Source organism: Accipiter gentilis, chromosome 8 (assembly GCF_929443795.1).
Source record: "Accipiter gentilis chromosome 8, bAccGen1.1, whole genome shotgun sequence".
Lineage (NCBI taxonomy): Eukaryota > Metazoa > Chordata > Aves > Accipitriformes > Accipitridae > Astur > Astur gentilis.
Window position 1 is genome coordinate 333,052 of NC_064887.1, and position 15,421 is coordinate 348,472.

At 40.5% G+C, this 15,421-nt stretch overlaps 1 protein-coding gene and 1 long non-coding RNA gene across 2 annotated transcripts in view; both read left to right on the forward strand.

The window, feature by feature from the left end:
* Window positions 1-4,059, forward strand: part of SLC44A5 (solute carrier family 44 member 5) — a 105,521-nt gene extending 101,462 nt beyond the window's left edge. Inside the window, exon 22 of the mRNA XM_049808621.1 lies at window positions 1,362-4,059. Coding sequence (XP_049664578.1) covers window positions 1,362-1,474 — 113 coding nt within the window. The 3' untranslated portion in view covers window positions 1,475-4,059. The remainder of the gene's footprint in view (window positions 1-1,361) is intronic.
* Window positions 4,060-10,027: 5,968 nt separating this feature from the next.
* LOC126042050 (uncharacterized) lies at window positions 10,028-14,639 on the forward strand. Its single transcript, XR_007507051.1, has 3 exons — window positions 10,028-10,213; window positions 10,626-10,681; window positions 14,606-14,639. It is a non-coding gene; the product is annotated as an uncharacterized LOC126042050 (long non-coding RNA).
* The last annotated feature ends 782 nt before the right edge of the window (window positions 14,640-15,421 follow it).

Genomic DNA, 15,421 nt, shown 5'->3' on the forward strand with positions numbered 1-15,421 from the left:
ATTTTTCTATAATGAAAGTCATTCTGGTTGGTCCTAAGAGAAGTTACATGGCAGTGACTGTTCTTGCAGTTGGTGAATTATTTGATAATACTAAGGGAATACTGAAATAGTCATAAGCTTGATCTATCATATGCACAGTGGATCACTGAGGCAAGATAAACATGGTAATACTGATTCTCCTCTTACAATAGCATAAATTCTTTCTTTCCTTTGAACACTCACCTTCTTAACCCTGCTTCCCTAGGAACTAAGGTTAGCAGTGGTTCTGGAAATACTGGGTTGCCAAAGAATCACAGGAACAAAATCAGTCAGAAAACTGAAAATTGATGTCTAGTTGAGAGCTACATCCTGTTTATCTCAAGTTACGGACTTTGGTTCTAAACAAACATGATCACAGGCAGACATAGCACTAATAAGAAATAAGCTAAATCATAAATAAAAAAATAATGATTACTATTATTTAGAGTGAAAGGGAAATTGATCAAACTAATAAAATTTAGAAAGTTTGTTGGTGCACTCAAAAATTAACAGCTTTTCTTTTTAATTATTCCAAAGACACGTGGTACATACTGCCATGGAGATATATGAAGATTTGCTTATTCTAACTTCTTTGGCCACTCCTTACAACTAGTGCTCTCTTTTGGCTTTGCAGATACAATTGTCTGCCTCTGCAGGGTTGCAGTTGCAGTGACTGTGCTTCACTGCACACTTCCTCCAGATTGTCCATCACTGGTCTGTGACTACTGCATGGCATAAACACTGGGCTGAACCCAGACCAGTGATTTTAGTCGTGACCTTCTGTAGGAAAAAAAGTACTGTGTCTGCCTCATTATTTTAAATTCATATTCTGTTTTGCTTCCTGTGCTTCCATTCAGTAATGGACAGTAGGAGATCATACAGAATATTGTGCACTTGTGGCATCAGGTTTTCAAAAGAACTTTATCTTACGCAGTGAAAAAGGGTCCGGTTTTAAAAAGTGCTTAAATCCACAGCTCTCTTTGGGACAAATTTTCTAGCAGGAAGTAGCCAAAATGCCAGGCTTCAGTGGAGGCATAAGTGTTTCTGAAAATTTCCACCTATACTGCCAAACCAAAGAACGAAAGAATAGAAAGTATATCTTGCCATCATTTAAAAATGGCTAGATGTTTGTGTCTCTGCTTTGTGTAAAATCTCTTCTGGTTTGAGAAAATAGAAGTTTTATAGTGTCCTTCATCAACTTAACAATACAGCTAAATTGGCCTTGATTGAGGGGGTTTTTTTTAATCTTGGGTCTTTTGCTCTCTCCTTTCTTCAATTCTCTGTGTGTGTGTGTGGTTGTACTGCTGTTTGCTCTTTTGGCTGCTTTTGCTGTGTAAATTCAGGTGAAGACCTGGAAAGAAATGATGGATCTACAGCAAAACCCTACTTCATGTCAGCTAGCCTTCACCGAATTCTAGGGAAGAAGGAACTAAGCCCGAAGAAGGCAGTGGGATAACATACACTAAACCTCAACATCAAAACAGTGTCACTTTTAAGCAAAACGTGTATAAAGTAGGCAAAAGTAAAAACTGTAAATGATGCTTCTGGTAAATGGGTGATTCTTTTTTCCTTTTGCTTATATCTAAAAAAATGAGCAACATTGGTAACATTTAACTAGTTTAAATGCTTAACTAACAGCTGTGAAAACAAGGCCACGTTTTAGTTTATAGAGTGCCTATGAAAAGGAAATTGTAAATTTGAAGCTTTTTTAAGTCTATAACGATGTTTTAATAACTTTTGTAACACAAGTTGCTGCCTTAGATGACAGCAGTTTTGATAATGTTTCTTTTTATAAGTGTATATTTGTAAAAGAAATTCAGGCAATTTTTTGAAAGCACTAACATATAACCTAATTAGCCATAAAAAGATAGTTTGAGACTCTCTAGTTAACCAGGAGATGGTACTAAATCTGTAAATACGGTGCTATGATTGTATTTTTTTGTACAAGCTGGTACACAGCTATTTAAACTGTGATTATACATGCATTAATGATTCCCTACACTGAAAAATGTAGTGATATTTTAATCACATCCACAACTGCGTCTTTTTTAAGAAATGATGGTACCCTGCAGGTCCCAAAGAAGGTAGTCAGAGAAGACTATAGTTGATACTGCTTAAAGTGAAGTTTTCTGTGAGTTGTGCTTAAAAGATGATATAACTGAGAGAAGGTTCCACTGCACTTGAAATGCTTTGTGGTTCACACAAATGAGGTTTCATCCAGTACAAGATGGTGAATGTATCATTTTTAGCCAATGTCCAAGAAAGATGCACTTGTGTTAATATCCTCCTATCTCTAACGAGTCTCCAGTTGTGTTCTACATTATGAGGAAGTTGAGCTTCACTGAAAGGAAAACCAAATGCAGTCTCTTTTTCCTTGGAAGAAAGTCTTGGCCATATGTGTGCATGAGGAATTCCATTGCCTCTGCCTAGCTTCTTAACGAGACATTGCAATGACTGTGCAGGTGCTGAGTGCTGGGTGTGCTCTCTCTGCGGGTCTCCAGGATCTCAGTGGCTCACACAGTAAGGTGTTAAGACATTGAACTTGAGTCTCCTCGTGATACAGGATGAATAATTTAGCTACTGAAAGATGGTCCAAAAGGGTTAGTTTGCTTTTCGATTATTAAATTTGCCCAGTCATTAGTACAAAATCTGTTGGTAGAAAGTACATTAACATTCTGTTCAATTTTATGACCCCCTTCCCCACCGTTAATAGAACTGTCACTGAGGTTAGTAAACAGCCCTGCTCATGGAAAAAGTCTTGCACTGGAGTACTTCTCAAGTCTGTTACTGCCGTGAGCTGAGCTGAAAAGGTTTTAATTTGTTAGTCTCGTGGATGCCCAAGGACCCAACCACACTGAGGCCTGCCCCTAGTTTTCATGGATTCCACCGTACTGAATAAGGTATTTCATTACTGTCTGCTTTCCAGCAGTGGCACGTGCCATACCTTTGCCAGATCTGTTACAGGGGTTCAGTGTCTGGAAATACTTTTCTAGCCCCAGGTGTCCGTTTGTGTCACAAAGAGAAAGGCAAATTCTTTTCCAGATGGTTTGAATGCAAGTTTCTGGGCAAAATTTTCTGATGATCCACATCCCAAAGTGATTTTGCTCTCTAACTTACGGCTTCAGTTTGTCATGATTGTATTTGCTACAAAGGCAGAAATACTGTCCTTCCTGCAACGGGTCTGTGGTCATGTTGATGCTCATGTGGTTACGTGATTGCAGTCATGGCCATGGTAGGATCTTGAAATCCTGTGAACTGAGGTGCAAGTGACAGGATACTCATATGCACTCTCTGTAATCCAGGGGGCACTGTAGCGCTTCCCCCTGAAGCAGAAATGAGTGGTTCAGTTTAGGACTCAATGTAGAATAAAGGCGTACAGTTTTGAACGTAACTACTGATTGTGGGCACCTTCAGTTTTTGATAACCCCTCTTGAGATACCCTAGAGTAAACCTGACTTTCAGAAAGGGCTGAGAAACCTACCTTCCAAAAAAATCAGACTCTTTACTGATCAAGTTTTTCATCATCGTCATCATTCCTTTCTCATTATGTGCATGCCATTGAATATACAATCCCCCCATTAATCCAATCTCTCCTGAGAATTAAGTCAGTAACTTTTGGGGGTGTGTGTCACCATTCTGTGATTAAAAAAGCTGCTGGTCTGATTACAGTCCATGTGCTAAAGCTTTTTTTTTTTTTTTTTTTTTTTTTAATACTACTGTGTGTTTAGTTTGCAGCTAAAGAAACATTAAGTAATCTATATTTCTACTGGACTTGAGTGTCTTACTGGGAGCTCAACTGAAAAAGTGTATTTCTGAATACAGCGTGCTTTTTTTATCATATGAATGTAACCATAGAGTTTACTAGGAATAAAACATAATAGAAATACTATACAGTTATTTGATTAGAAGACTTTTGTAACAAACCTATGCATTTACTAAAGGAATTTCTAAAAGTGAAAGTTTTAAATTGTATTATTATTTATATACAGTAAAAATATATATATATGTATAAATTTACTCCACTCACTATTTTGTGAAATTATTTAGAATGTAAGTGATTATCATTTCTGAGAAGAAAATTTAAAAGCCATTTTCTTAATTATGAGAACTGTGAAAATACAAAGCAATACCATGTAGATTTTGTAATCAATAAATTGAATTAATAAATCATAATGATTTAATATTAAAATTGGCTTTTAAAATATAAATTGCTATTAATGAATTAAGTAGTAATTAATGCAAGTATTTACTTAGGAAAGAATCACTTAAAATATTTTAAGACTAACTTATTATACTGGTTCCTAACTAATTCTGTGGGCCAGAGTCTGCAGACTTACACCACAGAGGAGGTACTAGTAGTGACATTTATGGATTTGGACATTTACTTTGTTCCTTGATTTAGTAAGAAATGCAAAATTCCATTCTTGACTTTAGAGAGCGGAACATGTGGCTACTATAACACGGTAAAATATGTCATATGTGCTTTGGTCCTGAGCCCACGGGAGTCTGTGATAAAATGCCCACCCATTCCATGAGGTGCAGGCCAGTCCTGTGACGAAGGTGGCAGAAGGCTGGCGGTTGCTCCATGCTCACAGTGCAGTAGAGGAGGAGATGTTCAAGGGGAAAACCCGGCGGGAGCCCGTCATGGTCCTGCCTGGCCCTTGGCTGGGCGCCTCCTCTCCAGGCAGAAGCTTTGGAAAGGCAGGGTGGCTCTGCAGAAAGACCCTCTTACATGAATAGGAAGAACTCTTTTGAGGATCTGGGACAAGCAGAATGTAGAAACCTAGAGACAGTAGAAAACACCTGCTAGCATATCCATGCAGTCATGTTTGGTTTAGTTCTGGTTGGATTCATTGTGTGTCCCCACAACATATTGATGGATGGCTTTCATTTACATGTTTTATACCAAAGTTTTAATGTCAAGCCTTCAAATTTTGTAAAAAATTTAAAAAATTAAAAAAAAAAAAAAAAAAGTGACCCCAGGAAGAAAACAAGGTAACAAGAAAGATGGGATCATTTCTTATGCTGAGGGTTTGGGTTTTTTTCCAAGTAGTATTCAGCAGCTGATTCTTGGGCATTGCAAGGGTGCTGAATAGTCTTTCTAACATTAGTATTTAACAGTATGAAATATTTTACTGTTGCATGTTCTGCTGTAGAACAGGAAAAAAATATTTTGGCGGACGCAATGTCAAGCTGATTCTGCGACAGTCAGTAAGTATTCTTCTACAAATGGGTTGTCAGAGAAGCGATTATGAAGAATAGACTGACTGTTTTCAGTAACATAGAATGTCTCCCTTCGACCAATTGCTCAGCCTGGACAGCTGTGTCCTCTCTGACAAAGTGCCTTACTGGCTATTATTTTACCTGGCTTATATTTTGAAGTTTATTCACACCATGTAGGCGACAAAACAGAAAAGGCTAGATAGGAAAAACAGTACTCTCTCTATTTCAAATTAACTGATATAAAATGAATGGCAGACAAGATGTCAGATGTATTTGAGCTGCGTGATGCAGCACACACCAATTTCCCCGTTGCTGTTGTCAGATCGTGAAAGTAGACTCTCTGGTCCGGGAGAAAACACATCATGACAATTGTGGTGTTGCAAATAATTTAATAAAAACAATGCAAGACTGTTCTGTTTTCAGTAGTAGATTTTTTTATAGCTTTAATTTATGGTATAGTGAACTTCTGCGTAGGGCCTGTTCTGCTTTCAGTTGCAGTGATCATATGTCTTGTACCTGTGTAACTGCAGGGAGAGCTGGGCTCCTGCTACTTAGAACAGAAGGAAAAAAGCTGGCAAATACATAGTATATTACTGTAATGCATCTGTTTGCGTGTTCATAAGTGAAAAGTTCATTCTCCATTTCAGGACTGATCGTTTGCTATTCTGGAAGTGTTTTATAAATTATTCTACCTTTTTTAACTTTTGATACGGGCGATGATTTTTGAGGTAATGCATTATTTGTACTGCTCTGTAATCAAATTAGAAAGGTACCTGTTTCTTCATGTTTAAGTAACACTAGTGCTACTAATATTAAAATTGTCTGTTTCCTCTACGCTACAAAAAGTCCACATGTGTTTGTCCCAAATAACGGGTTGTAAAATCACAAGACAGGTTTCTTTAAGGCTTAAGAAATGGAAGGGAGGTTACTGTTTCATTCATGTGATTATTGAGGTTATAGTATCATCTTGCCAAAACCAAATTAACATGAGCACGACAGTTTTGAGCTCTAAAACCTGTTTGCTTCTGCTATGCAGAAACGGGAACGTATTGTTTAAAGATCTTTGATAACCGAAGTGTTTAATTTTGTTGTTACTTCACTGTTTTACAGCTCTTGGGGATTGTTCTAATAAAGATTTAGATACAAAAGGCGCTGCGTGTGTTCGTGCTGAGCGCTGCGCCGCGCTGGGCGCCGGCCCCCGCTCCGACCCCCTCCTCCAGCGCGCGGAGCCTCTGTGGGGCGGTGGCCCCGCCCCGCCCCGCCCTCCTCCGCGCGGCCGCGGGCCTCGACCCGCCGCCGCCGCCGCCGGCAGGGCAGCGCAGCGCCGCGGAGAGGGACGCCGAAGGCAGCCCTGGGGGCGGCGGGCGGTGGCGGCGGCGGCAGGCGGGCCGGGGCTGAGGCGAGAGGGCGGCGGGGTGGGGTGGGGCGGGGCGGGGCGGCGGCGTGAGAGGCGGTGGGGCGGTGGGGAGGGGCGGGGCAGGCCGCGGGCCGGAGGGTGCTGCGTGTGCCCGGCGCGGAGGAGGCCCGGGGCCGGGGCCGGGGCCTGGGACTGGGCCTGGGCCGCAGCGGCGGCTGGGCTCCGCGCTTTGTGGACTTGCTGGTAGGGGCAGAAATGAAATGCTGCGGCGTGGGGAGGCCGCGTGCTGCCCCTCCTTGAGGAAAGGAAATTCTTAGTTTTATTCGTGAAAGCTTGAGGATTGTTTGTTACCTTTTTTATTTAAATTTTCTGAGCCATGTAATAGTAAACCACGGGGGTTTGGCTGAACCGTTTTGAGATCTTCCTGTACCAGACAAGGCGTATTTTAAATTGGCCAAATTCACACCTTGTAATTCAGAAGAAATGTCTTTTGGGGTTTAGGAGACTCGCTAAAAGTCCTGGTTTTCTTCTGTCTGTGTGTCAGGCCAACAAAACTGCTATTGCACACCATGGGTTGACCTGGCTTTCTTAGCTTCAAACGCTGCTGTAGGTGTTGAAATCACGAGTGGATCTGTAGCTGGCCAGTGGCCCAGTCTGGCCAGTGGCCCATTGGGACAAGCAGGGGAAATGGGGCAGTATCTCTGCCTGCAGTACATTTTTCTGGCAGATGGGGGGCGGGGAGGGGGAACCCAACCAAAAACAATGCAAAAGCTTTTCAGGGATGAGGACGGATTTGAGCAGGGGCAGCACTGGAGCAGTTATTTGGAGGCGGGACAAAGGGAGAATTTGGGCTCGAGGTTAATAGTGAAGGTATGCATTATAAGTTGTACCATATGTGGGGAGCCTTGTCTGAGGATGCTTCTGGCATTCCACAGTCGCTGCAATGGAACCTCAGGATAAAGTTTTTCAGTTAGCACAAAAAGTTATAATGCTGACAGCTGTGGCCAGCTGGCCGTTGCTGTCATCTTGGGCAGAGTGGCAACGGCGGTAGGAGGAGACATTAGCTAGAAATGCTTCAATGGAGAAAGTACGGGTATATGGTTGGGATTCAATGGCTGAATAGCAAATAGATGCATTCAGGCTCACAGGGTACACAGATGCTTTAAATTCAGAGTTGCAGCATATATCATTTAAGGGAAAATGAGCAGTGTATTAAGCTTACACCGTAGGACGCTGTTTCTTAGAGTGGGTTAAATGCTGTCGGTTTTGGTGGTTAGATTGATGGGTTTGTGTTGTCCAGTCAGCCATATCATTGGTCAGTGGCCATGAGGAGTGGTACTTGCACAGCACAGCTCTGCCATGCAAGAATCATGACTGTGCCTCGGGGTGGGTGACAGCTGCTGGAAAAGTAAAGTTGTGACAAGGCAAATGCATACAGTGAGGAGAATGGCTCAGCCCAGAAGGTTTAGATGTGGGCAATTTCAGTCAAAACTAAACAGTGAAAGGTGAACTGTAAAAGCAATCTTCAGAAGGATGCTGGTGTTCCCTGAGCCCAGTTCAGCAGCTAGGCTGACCGAGGCCATGCCACACAGGAAGAGGTACAAGCCTTGTAGAGAACAGTTGCTTGGAAGAGCTAGAAGACACTGCTGTTCTACAGTAAATCTTCATGAAAGCATACTCCTCCCTTCCCCCCCCCCTTTTTTTTTAATGTTTGATCAGATGCAAATTTGGCAAACAAAGCCTGCATTCTTTTTTGTTCTGTAAAGCATCACTGTAAAGCTCAGTTCTGATCATGGCAATAAACAACAACAATAATAGTAAAGCACTGTATATGTTAAAGCACAGTATCGTTGTCTGAATTCAGGTGATCATGTATAGCCCTGCAGAATCTATCATAGTGTACCCAGACGCTGGAAGATACATTTGTAATATAAAAGTTATTGTAAGGGCATTTTGGAGCAGAGAGGACCTTTACTATGTGTCTCATATGTACATAGTTATTTTAATTAAATCTGGATTATTTTTTTTTAAACGACATCAGTATCTCCTGTTAACACACATGGTCTGTTGGAACTGAGTTGCAGCGATTAGTTATATTGTCCTCTTTCAGAAAATGTCAGGCTTACTAACAAAATTGCTTTCTTGCCTCCTTTTAAATGTGTTTTCAGACTGATGTGTTTTATATCTCACATGGTTTTCTTGCCATTCATATTACATTTAAATCTAACGCTGGCTGCATGCCACAGAAACTTTAATCCACATCCAGACGAATTCAAAACCCAGCCTGAGTTTTCTCTCGTGTACCAGCAGTCTGATCTCCAGTCTTTTCTAAGGATCCTACTTCTTTTGTGAGGTCTGTTCTTTCTAGCTCCCCAACGGGACCGTCATACCCTGCAAGTCTCCCCTGCAGGCCTGAGGTGTGGGTCAGTGACCTATGTCACCAGTTGACAGGATGCAGCATGGCTGCTCGTTTTTAGTTGATGATGGGTTTGTTGCGGGCAGCACCTATGTGCTGTGCACCTTGCTCAGAGAGCTCTCCTTGCTGGCATCCAGCGTCTGCTGCACAGGGAAAGGGGAGAAGAAGCCACCTTTGTGCCCTGGCACTGCTAGTCATAATTGTGCTGCAGTTACACTGGGACAGAGTAATGGTGCAGTCAGCAGTGGTGTGGTCTGACTGAAATTCCGCTAAAGAAGAAAATGCTAAGGTAACTGACCTGTTACAATGAAACAGACCCTGGTCATAAATATGTGGTCAAAATGCTTCTGCTTTTGTCTTGGCCAGTGTTTGATGTATACCACCTGTGATGTCTTTGCAGTTTGTCTTTGCAGATAAATGTTGCTGGTGGTGCATTTCTTCTAAGAACTGGCATGCTACTTTGCAAATCCACACATCTGCAGATGGCTTGGAGAGGGAAAGGAAGGGATTGTTTTATACAGCGCTTCATAATGTAGTTTCTGGTTGCCATCATTTTCAACACATCTGACCAACTCAATTTCCTGTCTTGAATCAACTTTCATTTCATCAGGTCCCAAGTTCTCATTTCTGTTGGTTTGGCTGGGCTCTGCGGGCGATCTATTTTAATTTTGGAGTCTGAAAGAGCCCAAGTTTGGAAAAGAATCGAAGTAGTCTCAGGAGAAGGTTGCGTGCTTAATTTGCTCCAAATGATAATGTCAAAGGCGGGCGGGGGGGTGTGTTTTTTGGTTTGGGTTTTTGTTTTGGTTTGGTTTTTTAGTTTATGCAGTTCCAGTTTCTTACAGAAATACTAAGCACTTAAATAGCATCATCATATTGGTATGATTAAGCTCACAAGTGGGTTATTTTGTGGGAATACTAACAATGGTCCAAACCAGTTTAACAAATCATAGTCTAATACTCAGCTGTAGTGGTTCTGGGTCACTGAAGCTTAAAAAAGTAGAAGTTATCTTTGTGACTTTAATGTTAGTGGCTCTTGGTGTCCAGCAGTGGCAACCTTTCTGAACTGATGTCATGACAAGAAACTTGTAACTGCATGTTTGAATGTGCCCTGTGGAGTATGTCTTAGCATTTCAGTCCACTACCACGACACCTGTACAAGTTCCTGCAGAGACACCGAAGATCAAAATGTATACTGAAAGGTAACTTTTCTATGAATTTAACTGTGCATAACATACATACGGTCATTTTTTTTGTCTTAAAATCATATTTTGGGTAAGTACCTGTACCCGTGTTATAGGAGTGCTAGTATTTCTGTGGATTATTTCTGAAAATAGAGAAAAAGGTGGCTGTTAGTTATTCCTGCATTCAATGAATTACAGTTTACATCCTATTTAAATGGTATTTTTATGGTTAGCTTTCTTGGATGACCTGCTAACTCACATTAAAAAAATCAAACGTTTCATTGGGTGATTTTTTTTTTTTAATGGAGTAGCTGTCTTTCCAATGCAATGGCTTAATTTTAAAATAAGAAAATGTGTAACTTTTTTATATACTGGTGTGCTGTTCCTTGTTCTAGGTTTCCCATAGTTCGGTAATAAACTTTGTTTGTAGGAGATTGGAGCAGGAGACAGCTTTCTCCCATGAGGCCAGCTTGGGAAATAATATTGGTGAGTTTGTGATGGCAGCTGTTATATCATTCTGGGGGGAGGATTGGTTCCTGTTGAGATGTGGGAGGGCTTTAAAGAAAAAACAAAAATGCCACAACAACAAAAAAAACCACAAGACAGCAATGTCCGAAAGAGAGCTGATGCACATAGTCATGCATGTCCAACAGGGAAAACCTTAATGAGAGGGGTGGGGAAGAAGTCCAGGGAGAGTTGTGTAAAGAGAGGAATGTGCAGTTTGCAGGCAGAAAAGGAAGTTGTGAGGTCTTTTCCCAGGACTACCATTGATTTGTTGTATGCTTATTTGTGTGGGGAAAAAAAGAAATTAGCGTGAGTAGAAGAGAAAAGATGAGCACTGGAAGGGAGACAAATGACAGATGGAGAATCAAGCATTTGACTTTGGTTACTCCACCTGTGCTGCTAATCCTGGCAATGATTAAATACTGTAAAGCTCACATCTTACATGACACATCAGTCAACAGTTTCAACCAAAAGAGTAAATGCTTACTTCATTATTCTTCTTTTTAACTTAAGGGCTTCCCAGCTACAGGTAACATGAAGTGAGTACACTTTAAAGCACAAACCAAATGAAAAGAGGAAAAAACCACACACATATGCACATACATATATAATGGTGATGTTTTTAAAGCATCTGTCTAAAGAATAAACTGGTCTGAGCTATGTCCATATTTTTTTTTCCCCTGATAGATTTTCCCCTGGTCAGTACCTGTTGGCCAATACATCCTGGTGCAGTCCCTTCTGAGGATGTAAATACCCTCTTCTAACAATGACATGTTGGATAGCTTTTTGTCACCTTAATATATGCATGAATAATTGCTCCCACATAAGAACATTATATATTGATGTAGCAGCAACCACCATGGGAGTGTAGCTGTGCTGGAGCAGGTAGCATGACATACAGCAGCAAAAATCTTTGTCCTTGTTCTATTGGATGCTTCAGAAGCACGTACCCAGAAGTTGCTTTTCTGCATACACAGAAGTTGCCAAAATCTTCTGCGCATTTCAATTAATATAAAATGAGAGAAAAACTGAACGGGATCAGGAAAAGGTGCATCTTTATACTTCAGTGTTTAAATTAGATTTGGGGGGTGGGGGGGGTGGGGGGGGGTGTGTGTTTTTGGTGGTGATTCTTCTTCTTGCAGAAGTAGTGTTGTTTCCTTATTGGGTTTGTTCTGTTTTGAGCTACTTCATCAAAATTTACTCTCAAAAGTTTCTCTGTACAGATTTGTTTTTTCACTGCGTTGTTTGCCAAGTTCAGGCCTTTCAAAATGGTAGACCAGAATACTTACTGACAAAGCCCAGGTGAACTGATTTAAGACTAGTCTGTAGTAGTGCCAGACATCGCTTAGAGATTTATTTTTTCCCTAGCCCTTATCCTACTCCTGAAATAAGCTGTAATTCTCTCATGCCAGAAGTACCTTTAATATTAATAGACTGACCGTGGGTGTCCTCATCACATTGAATTACCCGGTTTTTAACAAGAAAGAAGGGATCAATAGTCTGTGTGAAAGTACTGTATTGTACCGACAGCCTGGTGAGAAGCAAGATGTTAGACCTCAGAAGGCTTATATTGTGTCACCTCATTTGATGACAGCAAGTCAGCAGGTTAGGCGTCAGCACTGATTCTAAAATCACAGTCATATTTTTCATCTCAGGGGAATATATTTGGAAAATACAGGGTACACTGCACAAACTTAAATTACTAGCAAAAAACATAACTGCCAGACAATTTATCCCTGAAATCCAAGATGTTCTGAATAGACAAAGAATGGATTTTTGGGGGTTCTAGGGCAAGTTTAAACTTGAAACCTCCTGACCTTGACCACCCTTATTACTCCACAGAAGCTGTATGGTCAGGCTGGACTCCCAGGCAGTTTAACAAATATATGATCTCCTTCATGCATCTTTGGGGAAGAGCATGTATTGCATTTCTGGATGATGGCCCTACAGACAGAGCCATATTTTTAAAATGCATAGAAACTATATGGACATTGTTGTAGCAGCTTAGAACAAAGAATCAAGCTTCTAAGCCTAAGTTCAAAAAGAAAGTTACTGCCTTTGTTGTGAATACGCTGTCTGGTCTCTTGGACTTTAGTGGTTTTGCAACAAGGCCCTTAAGCAGCATGAGACACCTAAGCAAAGTTTCAGGACATATATTCAACACTTCTCTCAAACAGCAAAGATGTCGTATATCTTCTTAATCTCCCCACTGAACTAGCAAAATACAGACTTAGAAAAAAAAACCACATCCAGGGAGGAGGAAAGGTGACTGCACTGGCATTCTAAGTGATCTAAGAAACAACAGAACAATGTGAAACTACCTGTTGTATCTGTCAACATAATCATGATTTTTTTTTGCCTTATACTTTATTGTGTCTTTGTAGGAGAAGATTAATTCTTTTCTTAGGCATGCTAAGGCATTAGCTATGGAACAACAATAGTAAATAACATCCAGGAAAGGTTGCATTTTTAGCTCTGAAAAAACCTGGGATTTGTATATTCTACAATCACCTCATAGTCTAGGTTACCGTAATACTTTTCCAACACTAAAAGGGCTGAATGCTGTAGCACAGCCATGCAGTACAAAATTAGCTGCCTTTTAGCTTTACTATTACTTAGGAAAATATAATGTCAAGCAACATGCTTTATCCAAGATGGTCTGTTCTATACTAGCAGAGTAGTAGGTGTCCCACATCTGCTGGCTGGTGGCAGAAGAACTCAGTGAGGAGGAACAACTGTCAACTCTTGGGAAGTCTTCTGTGTGACTGCAGCCTTTGTGTTTCAGCTTAGTACATGGGAACAAATTCTTGGCAGTCCAGAAACAAGGTATTCAGGGCATGTTTGTCATAACCAGCAAATGTAATAAAAACATAAGAGTTACATTTAGATAAAGATATTGAAAAAGCCAAATAAACTACAGAAGACTCTTCTTGCAAGAGATCTGTCCAGAGGCTAAAGATAAAGGGTGTCATTCTACATTACTGCTGGCATCCATCCACAGCAGGAGAAGAGTCACTAGTGCTGGACCATTGGTTACAGTACCACCACATTGGGTTGTATCAACAGACTCTGGAATCTCGAAATATCAAAGCAGACTGTACATTTTAGGTCAAAGCAGTCTCTTCTGCTGCTAGCTGGTCAGAGGACGTAGTGATAAACAAGTTCAATTGCTCTGCTTACCTTAGAAGGATTTCTTCTGACTGAAGTGCAGATTTTGAAACTAATTGAAAATAAATGTTTGGGTCAAAACACTCTTCCAGAAACTGAGGGCGAGCACTGTACCACTCTCTACACCTAGAAATAGGCAGGGATCAAACTCCACTCATCCTGTATCAGAAAACAGAAGTCAAAGGAGTTTATTTTGTCATGTGCCACATAAAGTATTTTGTTTATAGCTTAACTTGTATTCTATTCAAGGTTTCACCAACAACTATGCCATACTATCTCAAAACAGAAGATGGTCTAAATCATCAAAGATTTGGATAGCTTTCAAATAAACAAAATAGAAAAAAGCACTACTTGTACTTCAGTGTTTTAAATACTTTTTCATATGCACAGTGATTATCAATTTTGTCTTTTTATTGTTCATCCAACTCCATAAGATGTAAATCTCTTGAGGAGTCTGTCAAATATCAGAACTGCATTTAATAGAATTTCTGTATAACTTGCGATAAATGCAAGCACTTGCAGAAGTTGCTGCCCTCAGTACCAGGAAAATAGAAGGGGGGGGGGGGGGGGAGGTTCAAAACAAATTGTAGCAGTGGTCTGTAAGAGTTGCATATTTACTATGATCAACCACATGTTACATTTTGTTAATAGAAATGTTGGCTGAAACTGCTGATTTTCAGGGATGAGGAGATACATTTATTTCAGCTGCTTGTGAATACTTATTTTGCTCCTCTCAAGGGTTGCTGGAGAAGGGGAAAGTGAAGGAGAAAGCACCGTGAGAGTATACAGTTGTAACAGGTAAGCATGGTGTTCTGTTCTCCCCCACCCACCCCCCCCTTACCTGGCATCCATTTCATAGAAGATCAGATTTAAGCCATTTGATTCTGAGAGTTTAAGTTTGCCTAAATCAGGATCAAGCATAGAATATAAAAAGACCATCCTTAATGAGAAAGACCAAGTGTTGATGATGAGCCAGCTGGGGATAATGTTGGATGCCAGGATAGAGAATGAATGCAGGTAAGAATTAAATTTTACTTTTCTCTTTGAGACTACTCACGATACATCATTTCTTTAAAATAGAATGCAGAAAACATTCATTAGGGGGTTGTTTTAGCATATATGGAAGAACTAAGGATGACTCGGTAAGTCTTTAATGTCAGTTTATACAGCATATCAGTCTACAATAATCCTTTTCCCCACAAGAGAGAAAAATCGCTATCATACATTTGTATTGCAGTTATTACTACCAGACTTACTGGAAAAATCTGTAAACAATTTTAAAGTGGTGGTCTTATAACAAATGTAGATCTCCAGAGTTTGAGATTATATTGTTCTAAGCAACATAATCCCAAACATACCTGCTTTTTCAAATATAAGTGGTTGATGAAAGCACACAGTAAGTACCTGCAGTATTCCTGTTTCTTTTAACCTCTGGGTATAGAGAGGCTGCATGAACATTACCTTGCTCAGAACATGTTCTGGACTCAGCATTTCTTAATAGGGTGAGCATTAGTTACAACCTTACCTGTAACTGAGAAGGCATCCACTTGTAAC